Source organism: Bolinopsis microptera, chromosome 7, assembly GCF_026151205.1.
Source record: "Bolinopsis microptera isolate Bmic1 chromosome 7, MBARI_Bmic_1.0, whole genome shotgun sequence".
In the NCBI taxonomy this organism is placed as follows: Eukaryota; Metazoa; Ctenophora; class Tentaculata; order Lobata; family Bolinopsidae; genus Bolinopsis; species Bolinopsis microptera.
In genome coordinates this window covers 15094206-15120935 of record NC_087078.1, presented here as the reverse complement: position 1 = coordinate 15120935, position 26730 = coordinate 15094206, and the positions used below count along the sequence as shown (strand labels likewise).

Sequence of the window (26730 nt, the reverse complement as noted above, 5' to 3'; positions counted from 1 at the left end):
CTCTACTTACTGTCTCGATTAAAGTTCTAGTCCTTGTTTAGCAGCTTTAAAATCCTTCTACTGCAGTAGCCTGTAAATGCTTACTGTGAAACATCGTCTACTCGATTCATCTCTGTCTGGATGTTTTGATGAACCGCCGAATTCAAAGTGTTGCCGCGGATTTTATTACGAGTATTTAAACTGTCCCAAGTCAACCACATCAAATACAGATCTGTGTCAGTGTTAAAAGAGTTCATATTTCCGCATGCGCACTTGAAATTTCATTCTCGTCCTTCTCTGCCTATGGAAATTCTGTAAATTCCGTGGCATGTGGCAGTTCGTTTTTTATTTCCAGTACCATGTGGTTTATGGTTTAGAGGGATGGCGTATTGATGTTTGATAGCAATCTCATTACCCCTCGTAACTGCAGTTACTTAAGTAGGATGACCATACTTTATCGTTGGAATGTCCAATAATACAGTAGCCTTTGTTCTGTCCCAGTTATAGGATATCATCCAGTTGCAACTAGCATAAGGCATGCATAGTTTAGTATTATGTTCGTTTTGTTGTGTTGTGAGTTGATATCACCGATAAAAACCAATATTTGCACTGCAGACATTGGATAGCACGACAAGAATACCGCTTTGTGCCATGTTGGCGTTGCATGCTAACTCGGGTCACTACTCTAATTCTATAGGGAGGCCGACAAAGGGGGGCCCTCCATTATTAGGGGTCAGATCATATGACGTATAATTAGTGATGTGACGTATAGTTAGTGATGTGATCCATCAGTAGAATTTAATTGACCCAGAAATGAGCTAGATATAGGGTAGAGTTCACATGTCAATTCTGTAAATCATAGCTGTACATTAAGAAGTAAACATGATCTGACTGCTCGACTCGTAGATCACATAAGGGACGGGAGCTCTTGCTAAAGGGGGTTCTCGTATCAAGGGATGTGAGACGTACGTGCCAAAGGCATGCAAGGAGAGTGATCCGATCAAGTGTTCTTAGGTATATATACTGAAAGATGAAAATGTACTAGGTGGCCTAGTGGTTAGACCATCCGCCTTCTGCGCAGAAGGTTCAGGGTTCGAATCCCAGTGTCACCTAGTCTAGGGATTAGCTAAGGATACATTGGATCTATGCGATCTCCTCGGTCGACTCAGCCGAATGATAGGAAACTTAATTGAGGGTTAAATGAGGAGGGGTACCTGTTAAAAGTTCAAGAAACTTCCTAGGATACCCCTTCAGTACATACTGTAAACATAGTATAGTAGTAGAAAGACAACAGTATCGCATTCTTACATTCTATCAACATGCCTACCTTCTCCAAATTTATCTCTGGTCGTACAGGATCTCAACAGCTACTTGACTCTGATGGATTCATCTACTGTCGGAAGAAGAACAAGGATTCAGCCCTCACATCTTCCTGGCGGTGATCGGGGAGTCAGAGTCATCGTATTCGCCACGAGCAGGAACATGAAGACACTGTCGGAGCACTCAGACTGGATAGCAGACGGCACTTTCTATGTATCACCGAAGATCTTTCCTCAGTCTTACACCATCCACTCAGTTGTAGACAACAAATGTGTGCCTTTAGTTTATATTTTAAGTGGTGACAAGAAAGGGGACACTTATGAATTTGTTTTAGATGTTATTAAGCACTATTTTGACCAGCATTGTCTGGTGGAGACTGGTACCATTTTAGTAGATTTCGAGAAAGCTGTTATGAATGCTTTTATGAAGAGTTTGCCAGGATGGGATGTGAGCAATTGCTACTTTCACCTCTGTCAAGCTGTGGTGAGGCTTCTCCCTGCATATCCCTTAGGATTCTGGAACCATTTCGCTGGTGGATCACATCACTAATTATACGTCACATCACTAATTATACGTCATATGATCTGACCCCTAATAATCGGGGGGCCCCCTTTGTCGTGCAGCCATTCTATAATGTCATGTGACGATTCTTATGAGGTTAATCTTCATTCTAGATTTGTTAACCTCGTCGCATGATATTGATAAAAACGTACTTATTACTTTGCCACATTTCATGTCATTGTCCCTGTCATCGCGGCCTAAAGAGGGGTATGCAACGTGTGGTAATTATTACTGAACTCGAGCATTGATGCCTGCTTAAAAATAATGGTTTTTATAATGCTCAAATATACTGCATTTTTAACCGCCTTGACATTCTCGTGTTATGCTGTGTTTTTAATTTTATACTTAGAATCGGTTAACACGCTTGCAAAATCTGAAGGATTTGTTATTCTGATTGGGTCGAATAAAAACCGACATATCAAACATTGAACCACGTGCCCTGGGTCCAGCACCCACTTTTCTTACGATAACAGGATGGACATTCTATCAGACGTGAATTATATTAATACTACTTTGGAGCAATCTTGGGTCACAAACATCAAGCATTAGTCTCAACAAGGTTTGCAATGTGGTTATCACTAACCAGGCATCAATTGTTTCGGAAGCCCAGAGGTGTCAAAAAACCAAAACTTGGAGTGGGCAACAAGCATCCTTGACCATGCAAGCTGCTGCTGCCGAGTTCCAAGTAATATTTTCAACGTTTAAAAGTGTTACTGTCGTACGATACTTCGCTCCGTTTCTATATGTGTTACTATCATCACTGTTTACACAGCAAGCAGATAGTAAAATATTCTTTTATTTTCACGTCTATGGTTACTTCTGCTTCATATATGTGAGACGTGAGTGTCGTCAGTGATCACGTGACCATGTCTGTCTGAAGCTCTAAGTGTGTGGCAAAGAATGATATACTGCAATTTCGTTTATGAGATTTTTCATTTAACCGACCGTTAATCAGACTTGTTTGTTTAATAGCTGGTCTATTTTTTTCCGATCTTGATGGACGATGTTTATTCTTGAAGCTTGTGGCGCCGCTCTCAAGCTTCATTATATCCGAGCAAAGCATGAAAGTATGCAGAGTAAGGAGGCACACAAATTCACTAAATTATAAATCAAGTTGACGGAACCAATATTAGTCCCTAGTATCCTTTTCAGGTCCGTCACTAGTAAGGCAGTACAGTTACGAGTAAGACAACATAGACATCCCAATCCCATAGCTCAACTCTGAGGCGAATAGATCATAGATGTCCAAATGTATTGTAGATGTATAATAATGACCAATAGATGGTTAAGTGCAGGTCATTGGGAATGTGGCGGTTGTGACGTCACCCTAACATAATTTATAGTGCACTTAAGCAGTTTTTACACCATCTGTACATTGTGTAGGGTAGTTAAGGTAGCTGGTAGTACATAGTTAACCATTCCACATTTCCACCAGTCCCTAGAACAGTTATCTCCTTGCAACATCTCCCGAAAGTAAAGCCAGCTTCGTGAATCATGCGTCTGGATTTTCAATACAATTTCATGTAATTATCTGATCAATGTCATAGGCTCAGAAATATTATATTCAAGTACAAACGAAAATCGATTTATCTTTACTGACATTTCCATCCGTTGCCATGACGATGTAAACATTCAATGAGTCTCTACTCTCTATCAGCGCGTATGTAATTTTTAATTATCTTGATGCTTGTTTCTTCATTTCGAAGTCTATTTTCCCTTGTTTTTACCTAAGCTGTTTGTATTATCTTATTATGAGAAGCTGGCCGTTTTAAACCTGAATTTGCCTCTGAGTGGTATCAACCCTTCTTTATATTCTAATATAATACCCTTCTTTATATTCTTAAATAAAACAATCTCATCACTAAAATATAAATGTTTCTTAGAATACTATATTTTAATTGGTGTATGTGAAGGATTTAAACATGTTTCACACCGGATTTAAACATGCTTTAAACTTATAACACCATGTAACAGCATCATACAGTTTTTTTCCTTGTTCTTTATCACATGTCTACTTTGATCGCAGCTACCAGCTACCTCATTTTCCCGTCTTTGATTGACATTTCTTATCTTTCTCGAAATACCGCCGCCTTCAACAGCTTCTGTTTACGATTCTCACTTAGTCTTCCTCAAAACATTCCTCAAAGCCTTTTCAACAAGCGAGCTTGAAATGCACTTATCCCGAACAAAAGCTGGTGGTCGCCACTGTTCGTGATGCAGGAGCAAGGAGGGCCCCACGTGCAGTAAATATCGGAAAGGTGGCTGCAAAGAGAGCAGTATTCGGCAGCATGCTAACATCAAAACAAACGGGGATCTCAAGTTTTTATCACGACTATTATCATTATAATCCGGTATATCTCCTGAGGAGAGGAGAAGCTAATCAGCTGAGGATGCCTTGCATGCTGTCCCCAATCTGCTGGAGAATAGCTAGCTTCTTGTCATGGACTCAGTGTCATGTGTTGTGTGAAATTCCGTACGTTGTTTTTACATCAATAGATTAGTCAAATTGTTAATAACATTAACAGTTGCTCCTCCCTCCTTATCAATAGATTTGTTCCGGATGTGCAATGTTATCCGATAGCTTTAAACTTGCATTTATCCGTAACGGTAAAACGCTAACTTTATCCGTAAAGCAGTTTGTAGCACCGTGATTCTTAAGACACGGTCTCCTCGGCTCCTACGCTGGCCGTATAGTTCTTGTTATCGACCGCTGCTTGACTAGCATCGTGACGAAATTTTGTCAGTGCGCTTCACTCTCTGTGAACCGAATGGACGTTCTGTCTTAGGCTGATGTCAGCGTGAAGCCGATTTTTTGCCACTAAAGCTTGTGCCGCGGCGATGATTTTAGTTTTAAAACAGAACTTTCATGATTTCAACAGTACAGTCTCAGTACTCGAGCTCTCTAGATTACGATGAGTAGACTTGTAGGATCGAGTGTAGCATTTGCACATCTGCACATCTGCACATCTGCACATCTGCACATCTGCACATCTGCACATCTGCACGTACAGAGATTGCAGGCTTATTTTAGAATGGGTTATATTGTGACATTAATTTGATTTGTTGCTAAAGGCCAGTCATAGACACGTATTTTTAATAATTATATTACATTTGCTTGTAGTAAAGAACCTGGGTTAAATCATTATTTTGGCATTTTGTTTTATTAATCAGTTTCGTGAACTGTAGATCTAAGTTCCATTCTCCTTTCTCAGGTGTTATGTCACAATCCTCGGGAATGTCTGCCAGACGACGATCTATTTCATCTTCACAGCAGGTCAGTTTACTTTATAACTAATACATACTTAATTACTAATATAATGCAAGTATTTAAATTCTTGACGGGTTATTATTCCTAACCTTATTTATTTGATTTGATAACTGTCTCTGATTGACCAGTAGAATGCGGATCTTTTAGTTAACTTTTCCTCAAAACATTTTAAACTAACACATTCATATTCAATATTCATTCGCTGAAAATAAAGTAGATTACATAAATAATAGGGCAAATTGCAAATTTTATCGAAATGTAATGTACATTAAAGTTTAATCAAATCTCGCCAATATGCCATTGCTAGTTCTGTTAATGCGTTATTAGCTTGTTATTTGTACTCATTTTTATCAGGTGTTTGTTTATGCTGTCTTCGTTTGACTATTTGTTGTAATCGTGATAGTATCTGTTGTACTGCTGGAAATATTGATATTTGACTCCTAATCTGCAGGATATGGTCGTTAAGTCATCCTAGTTGAATTATTATTAAGCTTATTTGTTTCGCAAGCTAGTTATTGAGGTGCCAATCCTCCTTTCCTTTGCAGTCCTTTCCGAAGCTCAGTCGGGACGCAACCCTGGGTACAGACTACAGCTGTACATGTACTCGTCTCAATTCCGATGCTCTAATGAAAGCCTTTGGTGAGTCTGCAGGACTGACCTTTAGCTCTGACATCGTGACCCGGGATTGAGGGATTCGAACTTACTACTTTACTAGTATAGAAGTGGCTCACTATTACTAATACTACCTGGAGATCAGTAAACTGGGGGACTAACCCACTGAGCTCACGAGTCAACACTCATCTGGTGGCTTAGTCGGTTAAACTGCCTGGCCCTGGGGTTGCGAGTTCGAATCCCAGTTAGGCCGAGATCTCAAAGCTGAAGATCAGTGATTCTCCAAAAAAAAACATGGAGTGAATGAGAGACGTTCAATAGATCTTTATTCCTTTATTCGGAAATGTCAAGAGTGTATAATATGCATGTGGTTGCTTCCCAACTGTTAAGCTGCTGTGAAATGTGCACTGAAAGTTGCTGTAAATGAAATTAGAGTGTCCACTAATTATACTTGCTAAAGTCACTCATTTAACCCCGACAGAGATGTGTGACTTATCGTGCTGGTGAGGTTTAAGCTCATCTCTCCAATCAAGCAACCATGTCACCTACTTATTTTATGATTTATTTGATAAAGTCTCGCTGAAAAGGTCCCCAACATTTCTTCAATTTTTATCTCCAGAAGTTAGATATCACTCAGCTATATAAATTACTCGATCTTCTCTACAGATCCTAAAAATATTTTATCTTAAACATATTTAATCACAAATGATTTGTGCTCTACTTCTTACTTTCTTATTGTGTGTTATTCAGAATATAACGTATATAATTGTGGATACAGGCAATCATGTGTGTTGATATAACTATAAGTTTGCCGCAATCATTTGCCTCACCTCTCGTTCACAGTTTTAATATCTCACCGGCCTACTTTCCCTCTTAATCATCCAACATGTCCTCTTTAAAATTAATCGTTCCATCCTCCTTGATACAAAAATATTAGTTGTACTTGTAGTGTACGTACGGAACGTTTACTAACATTTTTCGGTTCACTAAAATTAATTTACCGTGCCGAACACTGTGTTGTGGGTACATAAAAAGTATGAAACTTGATACAAACCTCTTGGAAGAAAATGTGTGGATTACCCATTATTTGATAATTATTTTAATGATTTAAGTTTAACATGAACATCAAATATGCTGTATCATAGGAAAAGGTCGACTAAGCGACAGGTCAGTAATGATATTGCCGATATTACTAATGTCTTCTTGAATATGTACGGCGTAATATTCTACTATTAGGCCAGCTGAAAAGTGGACAAGTTGCAAATGAATTGGACTGGGTGCCCCAATAATGCAGCGTGTCGTGAGGTTCTATAAAGCAGGTTTTTCATACTTACTTCTGTCTCCGAGTGTATTTGTACTTGGTATATAACTTGGCTGGCCATTCTGATTGGCCACCGCTACTGTCCCGCGGTTCTTAATGTTTAGATACGTGGTATCGTCGCTCGATGTTTTGATCGAGGGTGATTAGCCGCGGTTTTTATTCATGAAGATTAAAAGAAAACTTCGCAAGCGACAGCCTGTGGCGGTGTTACCGTGAAACCGCGCTGAAAGTTCACGTGATCATAGCAAAGAGCAAGCAAGTGCAGTTTTATAGGATTCAATGATGACGGACCATGCCAGAACGACTATATAATGTTGGACAGCGATGAAACGGTGCTTGCTGAGTAGTAAATGTAATCCCAGGATTGGTATTAAAACATACTTGAACAATGGAGCTGTCTTAGTTTCGTTGATTTTATTAAAGCTGCCTATTATGCAAGCATTCTCACGATCAACCGGCTCAGAGAGAGGCTTCACTATGCTCCTGTATAATATTATTAAAATATTCACTGCCTTCATTTGCATTTTTCATTGCGTGCTTTTGCGACCGTAAATGTTCATTTATTTCTGGCTGTAAACCTCTTTGTAGCTACTATACAGTGAAACATGAGGCTGAAATCATGGCACAAGAAGGTGTTAACGAAGGTGATAGCAGCGTCAGAGATCAGGAGACGCTCCAGGGTCAACTCAGATCTGAGTTCTGTTGCCTCCAGCAGCTCCGTTGCAGGAGATGTGAGTTTTATATTCTTTTAATTGTGGTTTTAATTTACAGTTGTGTTGTGTGGCTCGGAATTAACACTTGTTATGACATGTTTTACTTAAATTCTAGGCCAGCCTGTTTATTTTACCGTATTTAAATGGTGGTCATTTGGGAGGCATTCAGTGAAACTGAAAGCATGTTACAATCACACTGCGATAAAATATATAAATACCATTTCCAATTCCAAGAAAATAATATTCTCCTGTACATTGCTAACCAGGAGTAAGTTGTTTATAATTTTCAAAAAGTCCTGAATCGTTGTGTGGCGTGGAGGCATCGTCAGGTAGTCCAAATGTGGTTTAGGTTAAATGTGGCTGAAGTGAGGTTGTGGTTTAAGATATTGCTTTGCAATAGCTGGCTAAAATAGTTATCATGTATTCAACTTGCAACTTGCATCCAACGTCAACGATAACGTTGACGATGGTTAACGATTCTTATTTTCTTCCACTCATTGATCAAAGACCATTCATCAACTTTGAGGCGGAGACTGTTTATCTTTTCAGAGTTCTCATATGATCATGCATGAAAGATAGGCTAAACTCGCTCTCTATCATGACAGAACATGACTTTTATATCCTCTATTTCTGCAGTTTGTAACCTCAGACAAGCATAGAGATAGTCTCCCCCTCCATATCAAGCGGCTTTTTAGTAAATAAATGGTGGATGCTAGCTTATAAAGAAATTCATGTTTCGACCAGCACGAAAACCACAGTTGTTCTACTTGTGAATGCCAGCCACGTGTCTGTCACATGACCGCCTGATTGAGTGAGGTTCACTGAATCAGATTGAAATCTGTCTCTCACATGACCTCAGATTCACTAAATGATTGAGTCGTGTGTGAGGGCAGTTTATAGCAAGGTATATTATTATCGTTATAACACCTCTGCAAACGTTGTTAAATTTCTAGTTCAATAGATTTTGTAATTGTTCCGCTGCAGTACGGATTATAGTTGATCGACAGTCCTGTATACTATAACTAAGGACTAAAGGCACGGTTTTATCATGACTTCGAAGCAGAGGAAAGCAGTAATGACCAATGTCATATCGGTCAACTCCTTCAGTCGGATAAGCGCTACTTCTGGTACTTCTGGCAGCGAAGTTTGGGATGTGAGTACTTTTTCAGATGTTTCCACACGACGGGCCTATTGGACATGTTAGTTTTAGCATTTCACAACGTGCATCGCTCCCCCACTTTCAACATTTCACCCTATATTGTATATTATATAGACTAGATATACTATTAAATGTATCTTGGATGGTAAAATTTTGATTGAAATGAGGCCGGGTGATTCTATGAGTACATCATTAAACATATAATGTAATGTAAACTTTAAAATGAAGTTTTAGGACTTCTGGACCGTTGTCTGTCGTAAAATTTACGCAATTTTTTGTTTGTTCGCATTCTTTAATTTGGTTGTTCTTTGTTGAATAAGTGTTAAAGAAGGTATTCAATAAAACGTAAAAATGTCTTTTTATTTATAAAAATTAATTTGACTGGCTCTGCAGGTTGCTGTTTCATCATGCAAGATCCAGCTGTTTTTGTAACTGTTATAAATATAATGTAACGTAAAAGTTTTACAGTAAGCATTATAATCGGATTCCGGCACAATGCTTGTTTACGTATTTGGATATTGGGTTTATGACTCAGCGGGTAAATACTCCTACCGTTTAATTTTTAACTGCGGCAGTGAAATCCCGGCCGAAGGCCGGATTACACTAGTTATATATAACTGCATGAAAATCAGAAAATCAGAAAATTTAAATGATGCTATTGATCTTAACGAGAACAAGGACAAAAGAAAATCGCGATTGATTAGGCCAAGAATCGCCAGGACAATTAGCCAAAGTAGGCAAAATCGCGGCGAATTCGCGGCGAAAGATAATGTATTTGCAGTTGAGTCCTAAGTTAGATGTCATAATATATTCTTTAATTATTCAATTTGATCGGCTCATGTCCCATGATGATGTGATACTGATCTCAAATCATATCATGACACAAAATGTGACAAAACTCATGACATGATGTCAAATTTTGCCATCAGATGCTTTTTACCTCAAAATATTGATCCTGCCCAAATTGTGGGTATGTTAAGGCTTTAAGGTCAGCCCGTATGTGCACGCGCAATTTAGAATCGTGATCTAAGTTCGTTTCATGTGAAATTTGGGAAGTTGGTCGTTTAGCTCCGGACAGTCTATGCAACGTCTATGCAACGTCCGTGCAACAACAAAAGAACTGTCTATGCAACGTCTATGCAACGTCCCTGCACAATGAACACTCTATGCACACTCCCTGCACGGTCAGTCTATGCACCGTCTATGCAACGTCTATGCAACGTCCCTGCACAGTACCATATGAACACCGGCTACTAGCCGGCTACTAGCCGGCTAGTAGCCGGCTATTAGCCACTTTTGTAATAACAGCTCCTCAACTTCACATTAACAACCGGCTACTAACCGGCACTTGAAAAGTGGTCACTAGCCGGCTACTAACCGGCTACTAGCCGGCTAGTGACCACAAAGTGGCTACTAACCGGCTACTAAGCGGTCACTAGCCGGCTATTAGCCGAGCTCTAAAGCAGACCTATTAGTAGCCGGTTCTAAACCGGCTACTAGCCGGCACTTGAAAAGCGGTCACTAGCCGGCTACTAACCGGCTACTAACCGGCTAGTAACCACCAAGTGGCTACTAACCGGCTACTAACCGGTCACTAGCCGGCTCTAAAGCAGACCTATTAGTAGCCGGTTCTAAACCGAGCTCTAGAGCTCGGCTAATAGCCGGCTAGTGACCGCTTAGTAGCCGGTTAGTAGCCACTTTGTGGTCACTAGCCGGCTAGTAGCCGGTTAGTAGCCGGCTAGTGACCACTTTTCAAGTGCCGGTTAGTAGCCGGTTGGTAATGTGAAGTTGAGGAGCTGTTATTACAAAAGTGGCTACTAGCCGGCTAGTAGCCGGCTAGTAGCCGGTGTTCATATGGTACTGTGCAGGGACGTTGCATAGACGTTGCATAGACGTTGCATAGACGTTGCATAGACGTTGCATAGACTGACCGTGCAGGGAGTGTGCATAGAGTGTTCATTGTGCAAGGACGTTGCGTAGACGTTGCATAGACGGTTCTTTTGTTGTTGCATGGACGTTGCATAGACGTTGCATAGACGTTGCATAGACGTTGCATAGACTGACCGTGCAGGGAGTGTGCATAGAGTGTTCATTGTGCAGGGACGTTGCATAGACGTTGCATAGACGGTTCTTTTGTTGTTGCATGGACGTTGCATAGACGTTGCATAGACTGTCCGGAGCTAAACGACCAAGTTGCCTGAAATTTTTATAAATTGGTAAAACGAAATACGCCTAAATTTGACAAAAGTCCTTACTTTTGATTTAATACATCGTGCAGCTCAAATTAGTTCATGAACAATGTTATATAAAAATGTCCTCCTTATCTTAACAAATTTTCCGGGTAATACCTAATTTTCATTCAACAAGAATTTCGCCGCGGTTACACCACGCACGATTAATTTTCCCTGCTTAAACCGTTAATATTTGCAACGAAAAGTTAATTTTATCGATTAATAAAAATTATATATTGGATTATTTTGTTGTTAAAAAGTTGCAATATTTTCATCGTAATTTGTCATTGCGCGCGTGCAGGATTGCGTGTAATCGAATATTTAGTACGCCGCGCACAAATTTTGGGCTAATTTGATTTGAACAGCATCGTTCGACAATTGAAATTCGCGTTGGATAATGCAATTAACTAACACACGCCGAGCGTCGCGCGCAGCATAACAGACGCTTCCTATACTCATTATTATGGGGGAGTGGTCTATATTGCGAAGGAGCAGACTTTTGTCGTCACCGCAGGTCCATCGGGATAGCTTATATATCCAAACCCGATTACTTATTCCCTACGATCTTTTTGCCTTCGGCAAGAGCAGGGAAAAAAATTTTAGCACTGTTAGAAATTTACAACTTGGCAGCTTTAGCTACAATTTAACTGCAATTTAATATTGAATCTAAGAAAGTTGTATATATTAAATTTAACCGGTAACCCCACTCTTGACCCCTGAGACCTTTAACTGGTAGTCAATTTACCCCAAAATGAGCAGAAAAAACTGCACCGACAAAGAATATTATACAATTACAAAATAGGAAAATAAAAGAACTTAGAATTAATGACCGCAATTCCTTTTTCCTTCTTAAAAATAATCAAACCACTCCCCGTCAGTATCTCGCCTAGATCAAAGCGTGCTCTCGCCGCCCAGTAAGTTTTAGAAAGCGGTCTATTGTTCAATATCAAGCAAAACACAAATCGGATTCCGGCACAATGCTTGTTTACGTATTTGGATATTCCGATATTGTGGTTTCCGGGGATGATACGGAACATTGAGGTAATCAATAAATTCTTTGACAGACAGGACAGCGAGATACTTCGTCATCATAGTTGTATTTCCTCATGGATCTGCCACAAGGTTTCTCTGAGATAGTTGTTACTGTAGATAGGTTCCGACAACAAGAGTGCTGCGGCCCGCCCGCTCACCTAGTCACTTGTTAGACTCCGCCGCAGCCAAGCGACTAATAGTGAGGGGTTAAGGTACCATACGGGAATAACTCTCTCCAAGGATTTAACCACCAAGAACAGGTTCAACTATTACTCTATTAGTCTAACATTGAGGTAATCCGGCACTATTAAATATGATGCTTTGACAGTGAAGTGTGAACATGGAATATGTACTTTAGGTTACTGGTTATTGACTTATTGATGTTTTGAGGAAGCAGAGGTACAAATGACAAAAGGGAAGGAAAACCATAGCAAATAACTATATAATAATAGCACGGATACTTTTTTGGTTTCGTTGGTTTTTCTTTTAGTGCGCCTGGAAGAGCATGGCTATGGTTCGCTTCTACTTCATGAAATCTAAGGTTTCATACATATACCCAAAAGTTATCATATAATACTAGTATAATACAGGATCATTAAAGTATAAATTTTCACTGTATTTTCGGTTAAAAATAAAAAGTTATAATTTTGATTCTGTCCCGGAAATTACACTTGAAGTAGACCAGATAAGTTCCTCCATCTGTGATATTAATTTCGCATTGCAAATTTTGGAATTTGGCCGCCAAATTTTTTTAAAGGCCTAACTCAAAATTCCAATACAAAACTTAAGGTCGAAATGCGATTCTACGTTGATTCTGAAAATTTCATGTAAAAATATTGAAACCCTATTGAGTTCTATTGTTTTGAGCGAAATCAGTTTTGCAAATATCGCAAACTGAGATATGGGCAATTTTGTTCATTTTTTGCGATTATTTGAACACAGAATCCACAGTTAGGTAGATACTGAGCTGATAATCATAGATAATGTGTAGTATAGGCTTACCTTTCATATAAAGTTGGTTTCATTCAAAAATATTGATATTTGACCAATTTATGGGCCAAATTCGATCAAATTTGGTGCGTATGCCCAAATATGGTCATATGGTTTTTTGCTCATAACTCAGTCATTTTTTGTCCAATTTTAATGGAAATTCATATACGAGTTCAGGGGACCACTTGCTACAAGTAGAGCACCTAAAATCAGGATTTTGGGCATGTTCAGGGTATTTGGCTAAATTGGGCCTAATTTGGACCAAATATGGGCGTGGCTGCCCCGCGGGCACCGTTTGGCGGTTGGGGTCCGGGACCCCCTCAAAAGTTCGGTCACTGGTCCTAGTTTGTTGGTCAACTACTATCTCGAAACCAAGTTTCACAAAAAAATCAGGGTGAACCCCCCCCCCCCCCCCCCCCTTAAGGATTGTCTAGAATTTTTATAAATTGGTAAAATGAAGTACGCCTAAATTTGACAAAAGTCCTTACTTTTGATTTAATACATCGTGCAGCTCAAATTAGTTCATGAACAATGTTATATAAAAATGTCCTCCTTATCTTAACGGATTTTCCGGGTAATGCCTAATTTTCATTTAAAAATTTTAGCACTGTTAGACATTTACAACTTGGCAGCTTTAGCTACAATTTAACTGCAATTTAATATTGAATCTAAGAAAGTTGTAGTATCTCGCCTAGATCAAAGCGTGCTCTCGCCGCCCAGTAAGTTTTGGAAAGCGATCATTAAAGTAAAAATGTTCACTGTATTTTCGGTTAAAAATAAAATGTTATAATTTTGATTCTGTCCCGGAAATTACACTTGAAGTAGACCAGATAAGTTCCTCCATCTGTGATATTAAGGTTTGTCTAGAATCCACACCACCAAGATCCGCTCCCATCCTTCCGGCCGTCACATTTGCAGTAGTGGGATTTACCAGACGTGCAGCGGCGGTCGTTGTATTTTATTCTGCACTGTCCTCCCCGACTGTAGCCAAGACAATGGCATCTGCAAGGAAGACAATATTATAAATTTATTTATATAGTTATAACCAAGATTTGACCAAAACCCATAATCATGGGTAGAGTGTACCGCTGCCAGTGTCTCTCTTTTCCAAACAAAAGGAAATGATATTAATTTGAGGAACAGTCCGCTAATGCAAATTGATACCGAGAATGAAATCGGTCGCTCGCTTTTTCAAATCAATAAGCTTTATTACAATTCGTAAGCCGTGATCGAATGGAAAAAGCGAGCGACCGATTTCATTCTCGGTATCAATTTGCATTAGCGGACTGTTCCTCAAATTAATATCATTTCCTTTTGTTTGGAAAAGAGAGACACTGGCAGCGGTACACTCTACCCATGATTATGGGTTTTGGTCAAATATCATCTCTTTTTGATTATAATGTCAGGATAATTTACACAGCTAGTCGAAACTTCATTAACAAGGAGGTAATTTCGACGATTTCGAAATTCTGCCTTTGAAAACGTTTCCTTGTGTTTAGTTAGGTATTTCTGTCGATAACCGACTGAATATGGCACTTTTTACTCATTCAAGTTGGCATTAAATTCATATATAATGCCATTTAAATATCGTGGAAAGCAGAATATATTCGAAATCACGAATGAGCAAATTTCTCACCTTTCGCACGTGCAAACTTTGAGCGGACGTCGCGTGCGCATACAATATTGAATCACCGTAAATTTTTGCATAGTGGTATTTAATATATAGTTTAATAAGCATGCAAAGTTTCAGAAGATTTCAAAAAGAGCTTGGATCACAACGGGACTCCAAAGTTGATAAAAATCGTGAAAATCAAAATTTTTAGCGATTTTAGCTATTTTAAATGAATTTGGGCGTGTCCCCACGTGTGCAACTTTTCGATTTTTAACTTTAAAACTAGCCTATAACACAATTTACACCTTTAAGAAGCAAAATTGAGCTCCACAACCCAAGGGATGGCCCAACACCAGAGAATACTAATTCACAACTTTTGTGTTTTTATAAAATTATTCTTCAAAAAAGCACTAACTTCAATAGCAAATATCTTTATGAAGGAGCAAGGTAGGAAACTATTCCGGTAGATTTTCGGAATGCTTGAACAATTATCTAAGATGAAAATGTCCTCAGATTTTGAATAAAATTACTCCTTAATAGCGTAAAATCGATTTGAAAAGTTGATACTTGGTCAAAAATCAAGTTTTTAAAATACTTAATTTGATGACGTCATCAAGTGATGATGATGACGTTAAATTATTTTTCAATACAATGTAAACTAAAGCTTAAACGATTATCTTTAAAACCTGTGGTTCGAGATGACTGTATCGTTTATACTTTTGAATCTACGGACACTTAAATGTAGGCTACAATTGACTGCAAAAAGCGTCTATACATATATATATATCTTCACGACAATCTGTTGTAAAACAGGGGTTCCAGAAAACCCACTTCCCGATACTCCTGAAACATGAAATTTTTTTTACAGTCGATTTGGACAAGGTCTAGACGCCCTGCAAAGTTTCAGATCTCTAACTCAATTTTAACATGGTTTTTAAGGCACCTGAATATGGCGATTTTGGGTTTTTTACCTAATTTCGTATAACATGCTGGCGCGTATTTTGCGCAAATTTCTTAAAAACCTCCATACAACTATTTCTTATTCCTGTCATCTTCAATATTGAATTAGAATGTTTTGAACTTAAATGTACCTGCTGAACTACTTTCGATGAGTCTTAATGCCTGGAAAACAATAAAGGGGATATAATCGTATAGGGGGTAAATAGTGTTGTGAATATAAGGGCGACGGTAATGCTTGCCAGCATTGTGATTTGAACTGACTACCTCGTGGCCAGTAATCATGCGGATTTACCGACTGAGCTACTGAGTCACTAGATGAAAATGACAAGTAAATGAAACGTGACTTATGAGACTTCCTCCCATGTTCTACTGACCTGTCTTGGCAGTTCTGCCACAGGTCACCAGCTGCTTCACTGCAACTGCTCCATGCCCTCCAGCAACCTGCCAATTATATATTTAAAACTTTCAATGTCTGCAGCAGCAGTTGGTTGAGAGTAAAATCATTTTTAGTAACGCTTTTAGTTCTGCGAGAGTCCCGTTCTGGATAGCTGGTTATATTATAAAATATCGTAATTCAGCATTATTAAAAATCACATCATTTCAACAGTAGGTATGCTTTTATGTCGGTTCCTCACAATTATTGTAACCAATCTATCGACAATGTAATTTATGACACTCACCTAGAAAGGTCGGCAAATTATTGATCATAATTATACGACGACTTTCTATTTTATGGACAGCAAAAACGGTCACCACAAGCAAAACAAACGCTACTTTCATAGTCATGGATCTGAGAATATTCCCGTAGAAAAGTCTTCCGCCCCGAGGTTTGAGACCTGGAACGGCTCAAGGGACCCCTCAGAAACAAATTTGGCTTGGGTAGACTTTCTGAATATGGGGCAGTTTTGCGCAATTGACCACGCCCTTTTTTGGCGCTTTCGCGACTTTAAAATCAAAATAAATCCGCTTCCAATTCGAATTAGGAGCTCAACTTGGCTTTAAAGATGTTCAGAATCATCATATTTAGGGGAGTAGAGCATAATTTTAAAGTCACCAGACATCAGGTTGTTGAGTTATGTGACCACGCCCTTTTTTGCTCTCGCGAGTCGTTATTTGCACACTAAATACGAGATATCTCGGCTTCTGATTGAGCTAGGTGCTCATCCTGGGCACTAAAATGTTCGGAATTATCATATTAACTAGGGTCGAGCACAATTTCAAAGTCCTCGGACGTCAGGTTGTTGAGTTATTAGGCAAAAACCTATTTTTACGCAGTCGCGAGTAGCGATTGCCCCACATCCAGAAAGTTAAAATTTTCCTCGCAGATACACATTTTCTGTTTTTTGTGGCCCGCTCGCTTCGCTCGCGAATTTTCCACTTTCGCAATGTCGGCGAGTGAAGCAGGACAGTTCTTAAGCATTTGGAGCTAGGCCCCAGAAAATGTTGAATGGCCACATTAAAATCTACAATACATCTACAACAACCCAGTTACAAAATGACCCACAAGTAAAACATGGCCAGCTTGCACCATCTGTCTTAGTTATCACAAATTATTATATGTGCCTTGCAGAGTAGAGGCAACCATATCCTGAGAAATGTAGAGTGCATACAACTTAAACTTTCGCACAGACAGGAATTGAAGATATGTTTGCCGCAGCCAAAAATTCTTGATGATTTTCTTGATGATTTTCCCACACAGAAGGCCCCCACACAGCAATTTGGCAATAGAGATAATTTTCAAACACAGTTTAAAAAACGATTAACTAGCTTGTTAGTATAGTTTAAGATTAGGGAGCGACAGGCTCGTCAGGCAAAACAATAGCATCTATATTAATAATCTTTAGTGTGTTACTAACACTGTTAGCCAAGGAATAGTGTTAAGATCTAAACAGACTATTCTTCATGATGCCTACGATCGACACATTGTTAAGGTAGAAAACGGTAAGAGGTACGTGGCTGTTTTTTTCGGTATAGTGCCCACAAAACTCTGACGAAGCACAAGAGCCTAAGTATTTTAATCAGCCGGTGATAAGTGGTTTAATTGATGATTTTGTGACCCAAATGTCTCTCCCTCTTATCTCTCCTACTCTCGTTCTCTCTCCCATACTCAACAGATATGCTATATCAAGTATTACTATTAAATACGTGAGGGGCACTCAGAATTGAATTGAAGTATGCTTTGACTGAGTGATTTCATACTTTTGCACCGTTTTAACTACCAAAATAAATGTAATGGGTTTTTAGAATACAATAGGCGGGTTTATACTTTTGCATTTCAACTCCGATAGTGAAGTCCCGGACGTAGGCCTTGGTTACACTAGTATAACATAATCTCGAATATATTATTGCTATCAAACAGCATACTTGAAGCTATATTGGTCAATTATGTGGCAAATCATCAGAATGACTTACCCTAATATAATCAAAAACGACACCCTTTACAAGAGATGTGAAGTGGTTCCACTTTGTATCACGTGGTGACCCCCACGGTCGCTTCACTATATCGTCTTCGACGATACAGGGAGAGCCGCGCACTTCGTGCGCGGCGGGTCATACAACGTATGACAAGTTCCACTCAGTGAGCGTGTTGCATGTGCACGATGGAGGATGCTCGGACATGTCCTTCGCAGTGATAACAACTCACCTGCACAGTGCGCAGCTTGCATTACACTTTGCAGTAGAGAGTCAGAGTACTAAAAAGGGTAGAGTAGGCAGACACCAGTCGAACTTGCTTAGGACTATAAAATTTGATTTAGGTAGTAGGAACATTCCATTTGTAAATACAGACGATTTGTACAATTTAAGACTTTTAGCCTCTGATAGAGCGGGATGGAAGAAGTTGTTATAGTTTGTGTATCAGTATTTCTTTTTTTCTGGCTACTTATCAGATCTTTAAGATGTTCATTTATGTTCTATTTTTGATTTGAATAAAGTTATATAATATATAATATGTGTTGAGTTTGTACAATTTGTATACTGTAGCAACTTAGACAAATAAACACAAGCGATTCAAGCTGTAACTTACTCGTTTTTACACGAATTATGAATTAGGGATACACTGATTCATAGGATTAGAGAAATGACAATTGCTAGTTGGTTTGTGTGTAGATAGAAGGTCTGTGCGGCTTCTAGTGATAATAGAAAATTATTATAATTATTACGTAAGAATTATTGTAAAAGTTATGTTTATATAGAAACAAGGACAGTAACTTACATATCGAGGCACTCTCCTTGTACCTAGCTATCGAGAATGACTCGGACCGAAAATTTTCTAAATCGATATTATTTTCAAAGTTTTTCTGGAAACTACTTCAAGTTCATGTTTCATGCTACCCTGATCATTACGAGCAGAAAATACTTTTTCGGTCCGTACCTACATTTGGAAGGCTGTGGATGTGATTAGTTCCATATAATTATAAAGAACGTGATATTTGGCCCTCGGATTTAAAGGAGAATGTGCAAATCCTCAGAGAACTGGAATAATCAGGATTTGTCGAGAGGATCGGAAAAAATTACGATTTGTCTCGGCAAACGTCAAAAATCGCGATTTGTCGCGGAGAATGGGAAAAATCGCGATTCTGCACGTGCCGCGATTTCCTTTTGAACTTGTCTTTCATTTGTCAACAATTTTGGATTGTTTTTAGAAAATTCCCTCTTTACCCCAGAAAATTTATAGTAAAATAGTTGTTTCGTTCATTTCAGACGTTTGTATTTGTAACTGTTAAATTTTTAATTTAGAATAATATCAAAAATATGGTTTGGTAGTATTCTAGATTTATCAGTACCACTACCAGGTACTTGATGTATCTTATCACTATTGTTTAGTTGTGGAACACAACAAGAAAATTGAGAATAATCTTGTGTGAGGGTAGGGACCCAGATGTCGTTTCTAACCCAAATAAACTTTAAGGAGGCTTCTCATCAGTAGCTGCACCTTTTTACTCGGTTTCTGAACTGGAATTCTATGGGCTTCCAGACGACCAGACCAGTATATGCTTAGTACTTTAGAGTTTAATAACAATTCTTCTCACGCGATTACTGGAGCGTGAACTGTGATGTCTCCATTTACAAAATACTGGAAACCTCACACCAGTTACTAGAAAAAGTGGATCATTAATAATCTTCCCACAGGCCTAGCAAAGTCATTAAAATAAAGTCTGATTAGATTTTCAACAGGACAACTTCTGATTTGAAAGTATACAAATCACTAAATTAACTACTGCGGTGACATTACAATCAAACCGTATACAAAACCTGTTGTTAGCCATTTTAACTTTAACCTCACTATGCATATGCATATTTCATTGTTGTGTTTATAACTTACTATTAACTTGATTTATAACTTGATAAATACCATCTTGTTATATTTAATTCAACTTAGTACTACTAATGATTAAAACTCGTCTGATTATCTGGCATGTGTTTAATCTCCAAGATTTACCGGCAGAATTTGAAGTGGTTTTCAACAAAGCGATAAATCCTTTGATGACTTAACAAAACTCCGGCTCTAGTTCGTGATGAAAGAATTTTCATTGAGCTCTCCACTTAAAGTTATATAAAGTTATAAAAGTTTGTCCGATATATCAGTATATCCATATCAACCCAACCATGTAGCTTTAATAAAACCGCACTTCTCCAATCTCATGCATCACAGATGCAAGGGCTATTGCTTCAGTTTAAATTCGTGTAGCCGATGCTGCAATCTCGATTGTAGTTTTTGATAATTGTCTGACTCTATGCTTGCTTGGCGAGAAGATTTTGCTTGTTATTATTCGAGTATGATGATAACGAAATTTCGATTTGTCTCATTAAAAACCTCATTTTGACTCCTTGAGTGGTATTCACGGTCTTATTTTGTGGACCTCATAGTCGCTGATTCAACAGAAAAACTCGCGAAATTTGTGTGATCAGTATAAGTAGTCTTTCTATTATCTACGATTGCATATCAAGCTGTTTTGTTATCTCGAATTTGAAAATATGACAACAAATCATCCTTCTTTTATCATTTCCGATTGCTTACTACTATCTTAAATTTTATCTTCATGTTCTTTGTCATTTAAACTCAGTGTTACAAACGACCCTTTGTTCCAAAGAAGAAACACTCTCAGTCTCAAGATGGTACAGATAAAGTTCAGGAAAGCAGTGAGAAGGATCAGTAATATCCGACAGTTTGGAGGGAGCCAGGGCCGGCCTAGTACTGGTAGCAGCACTGGCTACTCTGATCTTGAGGTACTATTATTTATTTAACCTGCTATAATGTTAATTAATATAATAACTTACTTTTTCAAGGAAATAGATATTGTTTGATGATCTGTTTTTTGAATAAAATGGATAATCATATAAAATCTCACTTATAGTACAACTACTCATTTTACTTTTACTTTAATAAGTCCTGCTTATGCTATTTTTATCAATTCGACTATCAGCCGGGATCAACAGCTTCTGTTCTGCTTGTAATCGACACAAAAACTGAAAATTATTTCATACATACACAAGTTCGAAACCTTGGTATGCTTGGTCTGTTATAATTAGTTGATAGAAATCTGAATTGCAAAGACTTAAAATTTATATCTTCAAATACTTATAAATTGTGTCTTCAAATAGTCCAGCCTACATTCGGCTTAACACTGTAGTTCTGTGGTCACAGGGCCACTTGTCGGATCTTCTCCATCTTGTGATGTTAGTCTATATTTATAACTGTTTGTCTAGCTAAGCTAATAGCTATGATAAAGATGAGAAGAAGACAGCAGTGAGAACTCCTAACACCATCACCAGACCCGATATTAACGCTCTGTCAATAGTCCTGTCCTGCCACTTCTTATTGTTCCAACACTGCTCGTATGTCAGAGCTCTTTGGAATCTGCAGATTAACCCTTTTTAATGAAACATTTGAAATTGGTCACTGAATTCACAACGCCAAAATGTAAGGGAAATAATAAAAATTGCTCATGCCAATATTGACCTTGTCAAACTGGATTTCCTTACCTGATAGAAGTATAGAGAGGTATCCAGAAGCTAGGAGCTGCAGAATGTAACAGGTTATCCATCCACTTCCTCAACTGGAACAGAGGTGACCTGACCAGGTCTCTCATCTCAATGTAGTTGTACATAGCTAGATCACACATAGCCTGCACATCTGCCACACGCGCTCCGGAGTAAAGAGTCAGCGCTGTTTTCATGTTGTGTTGATCCAGGAGGGAGTTCAGCACCAGACAGTCCTCAAACCCGCAGTTCATTCCTATGAGGTGAGAGTTTCAGGAGAGAGGAGGATCTTGGGTTAATTTCTTATTTGTGAGATAATATTAAGTCATGTTGTGTAATTTCCGCGAGATATCAGACTACTGTAACACGTTGTCGTCTTTAAACTGAGAGTATCACTAACCTTCACCGTAGAAAGGAACCATGGCATGAGAAGCATCTCCAAGCAGTATAGTGTTGTTGAGAACATGAGGGGAGCACTTTATCTGTACCATCGGATACCCTTTAGTGTCTGATGGATGGAATAGGGTTTTATCATCACGGAGTGACATTCAAAATGTCCTAGCCTAAACATCTGATATAAGATACAATAATTTAAAAGGACTACGATTATGTTCTCAGACTATTTGCAGATGACTTCAAATAGTAATAGTTGCAGGGACACGAACATGGTCAGTTTAACTTACCCAGACAGTCAGCTAAAATCCGTTTCTTCGTCATCAGAGGAATAGCGTCCGGGAAATATTTCTCGAAGACCCCCATCACGCCTGAGGCGAACTTGAACTCTGTGTATATGCTTTTTGGTCCGAACAAAGTCATCGTCCATGACATGTCTTTGTTTGGTAAACCTGAGTTAAAAAGAAGTTTGCTTTGCACTCAATCGTGAAATTGTACTGTTCGCTAACATAATTTACTATAAAAAGTTTTTTTCTAGTTTCCCAGAGATTGGTCAACTGGCATGCAGGAGCATTTTAATTTTTAGTTACAATTGAAACAATCGAATATTGGTGAACACTGAACAATTGAGTCGTAATTTCACAAGTGATTAAACAGTAGTCAGTACCAATCAAGCAATCATACTGGCACCGGTGAATGGTATCGTTATCTCATGAAACGACTAGATTGTTCACCAATATTGGATTGTTTCACTTGTTACTATGTAATCTGTATCATTCTTAAAGGCCAGGTAATGATGATTTTCATGAACCATTCCTCACAACTTATCCTTAATCCCTATAATTTACTAATTTATTAATTTACATACCGATCAACATGAAGTTTCCTCTGGGCCAGATGTGAAGATAATTAACATCAGGCATCTTGGAGTTTCCTTCCTCGTCTGGTTCTATGGACAGTTCCATGTACAGAGCATCAATGTAGGTCTGACTGTAGTTGAAGGAGGTGTCCCGCATGAACTGTTGTCTGGTTTTCGAGAAGGCTCCCTCACATCTGTAGGATAACGAGTGTAATATAATATATATATAATATAAGGCAATTGTCATAACGAGTGTTGTCATTTCCTTTTTTCTGATTGCATTTTTCCAGTCTTATAATTCAAATTTGTATTTTTATTACTTTCTAAAGTCATTCTATTTGTCACGCAGTTGGTTTTTTACCCGAAGACAGCATCAAATCGTTTCTTAACGACAGATTTATCAGTTTGAACTTGGAAAGTAGCTTCTCTGCTGTTCAAGTTAATGTCTTGTAGTTTGTGATTGAAGTTAATCCTGACGTTTTTGTTACCCTCTGCTGTATCGAGTAAGAGCTTGTTGATTAGGTTTCTTGATATCGAATACACTGCCTGGAGTTAAAGAATCGTTATTAAAAGAATGATTTGAATCTGTTAGATACTAGAAACTGATCAATTTCCACAAAATTCAAATGTTGGTGGAGTTTTATGACCTGGTCCTTTACACCGTAGGGTACTGGATAGGTAGAGCCATCTTGTCTGTGTATCATTCGTCCATACATGGGTATACTGTGAGTAATTGTCATTAATTTAAGTTTTATTTCTTTACATAAATAAACATGGTTATGTGACCTACTTCCAACAACCCTGTACCAACCAACTACCAGTGAAGAAACAAACCCTTGGTCTTGACGTATAAACAACAGTAAGCACCGCATTATATTGTGTATAAAACAAGAAAACACAGGTTTTATCTTGCTCTTGGGTGTATCCATAGTAAGACGTATATGAAGTATTGCCGGATTTCAATTTATTGAATGTGTCAAATTTTTGCAGATAGGTACCTCTCTTTTAGAATGACGTCTTTGACCCCGATGGCTTCCAATGAATCGAGTCCTCGTTTTGCGATGGTCATGTTGATACTTCTTCCCTGGATATCTTCTTCGTTTCTTATGTCAGACCTAGTTTTTGTATACGGTCATGAGTCATCACTGATTATTGCTATCCATTCTTTGATACTGTTACTGATATTGATCACGTCATTTTGAATATTAAAGAGTAAAATGTGAACGTCGGAAAGTTCTAAAGCAATCGTATGAGACTCACAACGAAACATGCTTAAACTGGCACTATCTTTATCAATGGAATTGAAAGTCACCTGTACTCGAACACCTCCACATCATACCCCCTCTGGGCGAGGATACTAGCAGCTAAACATCCCACCAGCCCTGCCCCCATCACCCCAACATGTTTTATCTCTCCTCCCTGCCGGTCTCCACTCTCCACCACCTCCACATCATCCCAAGATACTTTACTTGCTGTCATTATTACCTGGAGTAAAGAGCACGTGCTGGGTTAAATATAAACCTTGTTAGTGTGTGGTTAGTGTATCAAGTAGAGCAGGCTCCTGACAGTGCTTTAACGCGGGCAAGCAGATTTAACCCATTTTGAAAAAACATGGTTATCAAATCGGCATGATTGATGATCAAACACGAACGATATGGTATTGGCAAAGCAGAGGAAATTATCAAAGGAACAAAATGGCGATTTGAACGATATGGATTCAAGATATAAGATAAGGTTTCAACTGTAATCGATACCTCAACAGTCAACTCATATCGGAGGCTTACAATAAAAGAAAGATCACAAACGTGACCCAAACCAGTCTTACAAAGAGGTTACAACATTTGAGTTTGATTTTATTTCTTTACAGCTATCTTTTTTTCTCAGAAATATTTAGAAGTTTAGAGTATCAGAGTATTAGGCTACTATACCTCGTATGTGACCAGCGTTTCTTGGCAACATGCCAGGTTATGAAGCAAACTACTATTATATGAAATTACAACAGTGTCCAGATAATCAGATATCTCGGAAACACTATTATACTCGGTAAATGTGAGATTTACATAGTAGGACGTGGTTTCAATCAATAATCAATGCTATTTCGTCTGTTTGAAATCGTACCACGAATATTGAATTTACGTCTGATTTCAAGGGTGTAGTGAAGTAATGAGCTCATATCAAGAATAGCGTTTCTACGAACAATTTAAGATCCTACCTAGCTGACTGAGTGTCTCAGTTCTCACCCATAAAGCTGATGTGCATGGCCAAGGTTGTACACAAACAGTTTCACACTATTATAATATGATAATTAGATAAATGTCTTGGACATAATTTCAATTCTAAACATGGAAGTGGAAATATTTATGACGCTGACTAAGTTTGCAATTTGGTACTTTTTCAGAATCAGAAACCTCAAACAATATTTGGAGCGAAAGCGTTTAAAAGCTGCAATGTGACAACGTAAAAACAAACCTCGAAAATGACTCAATGACTGTGATCGTTTTCGTCGTTCATTTCATAAATGGTCTATTTCCAAGAATAAATAAGGAGTTGGGAAATTCAAATAGTAAGCTATTTTCTGCGTTTGAAAAGAAATGGTAAGAATATAAATTCATATAACTGGAAAAGAGCTTTAATTACGGCTGTAGGAGTATAGGAGAAGACGTAGACTATTCAAGACAATTTGCATGACTAACAGCTGTTTAATCTACAAAATAGTAGTTTTGATGGTCTTGAGAATACTGATTTCTATGTGGAGTAACTTCTGGCAGACGGGAGCGGTTAACGAATTGTAGTACAGCAACAATAGTATTTGATCCAGACTACAAAGAGCTCATTTAAGAGCATAGAGAAGAACAAAAATTTAAAACAGTTAAAAACAATATAAAACAAGTGTAATATCCGGATAAAAACATTATTTATGAGTCGCATTGTTCATCATGTGGTGGTTTAAACTTACACTGCGATATAACGCTACTGTTCACACTGCCTAGCCTAAGGGGAAGCCTCTGTACGAACACAATTATACTGCATGGCTGTATCAAACCTAAACTCCCAATTTCCCCAGTGTTATAATAAATAAGAACCAGTGACAATGTGTAGGTACAGTAACACTAAGTTCCAGTAGATTGTGGCGCGAATTAGTCTATTAAGGAACCAGGGCGACAGCAATAAACGCCATTACTATAATGGCAAAGTTTCTTCAACCACAAAACCGAAGCACTAAGCACTAAGCACTAAACAGCAACTCACACCTAGTATAGAGATGACTCAGACTATAGACCTGGCAGTGGCACTAACAGTTAACACGCACCTGCGGTCAGTAACCTCACTCTCATATAACTATATTGTTACTCTCAGCAGCAGAATATGTTCACTTTTTTAGTTTTGTTACATTATCCTGATCAAAGGCTAGTAAGTGCGGTGGCTTATGAACCTGCCAGAATCCTAAATAATAGGAAAAACGGTCACATTTACTAAGGCCTTGTGATTACCTACTTAACTTCTCCAAATACGTAAATTGTAGTTCGGTCGCTCTTAAGAGCTCGAAACTTGATTAAGAATTAAAGTATTTAGGTACCATGAATTCGGCCGGAATTCAATTACGCCTGCAGCTGTAGTTGTGGCTATGTTAATAAACTACAGTTGCAGTCTACAGCTGCAATAGCTATTATCAGTTTTACTACCCAGATGGTGACTGATGACCCATAGGCATACACTTTTCTAAATGAGATCAAATGG

The 26730-nt window shown here is 38.4% G+C and overlaps 2 protein-coding genes and 1 long non-coding RNA gene across 3 annotated transcripts in view; 1 reads left to right on the top strand and 2 right to left on the bottom strand.

Moving 5' to 3' along the window:
* LOC134818419 (kynurenine 3-monooxygenase-like) overlaps positions 1-24473 on the bottom strand; it is a 927626-nt gene extending 903153 nt beyond the window's left edge. Inside the window, exons 1-9 of the mRNA XM_063827960.1 lie at positions 24305-24473; positions 23991-24107; positions 23640-23715; positions 23354-23538; positions 23002-23186; positions 22424-22585; positions 22141-22248; positions 21744-21996; positions 21140-21618 (exon numbers count right to left, since the gene is read on the bottom strand). Of these exons, the coding sequence (XP_063684030.1) occupies positions 21480-21618; positions 21744-21996; positions 22141-22248; positions 22424-22585; positions 23002-23186; positions 23354-23538; positions 23640-23715; positions 23991-24107; positions 24305-24471 (1392 nt within the window). The 5' untranslated portion in view covers positions 24472-24473 and the 3' untranslated portion in view covers positions 21140-21479. The remainder of the gene's footprint in view (positions 1-21139; positions 21619-21743; positions 21997-22140; positions 22249-22423; positions 22586-23001; positions 23187-23353; positions 23539-23639; positions 23716-23990; positions 24108-24304) is intronic.
* Positions 1-26730, top strand: part of LOC134818425 (dynein light chain Tctex-type 5-B-like) — a 66527-nt gene that overhangs the window by 33326 nt on the left and 6471 nt on the right. Inside the window, exon 2 of the mRNA XM_063827968.1 lies at positions 5073-5134. Within this exon, the coding sequence (XP_063684038.1) occupies positions 5078-5134 (57 nt within the window). The 5' untranslated portion in view covers positions 5073-5077. The remainder of the gene's footprint in view (positions 1-5072; positions 5135-26730) is intronic.
* Positions 13937-16553, bottom strand: LOC134818975 (uncharacterized). The gene is made up of 3 exons (XR_010160713.1): positions 16439-16553; positions 16133-16199; positions 13937-14188 (listed from the first exon to the last, which is right to left on the bottom strand). It is a non-coding gene; the product is annotated as an uncharacterized LOC134818975 (long non-coding RNA).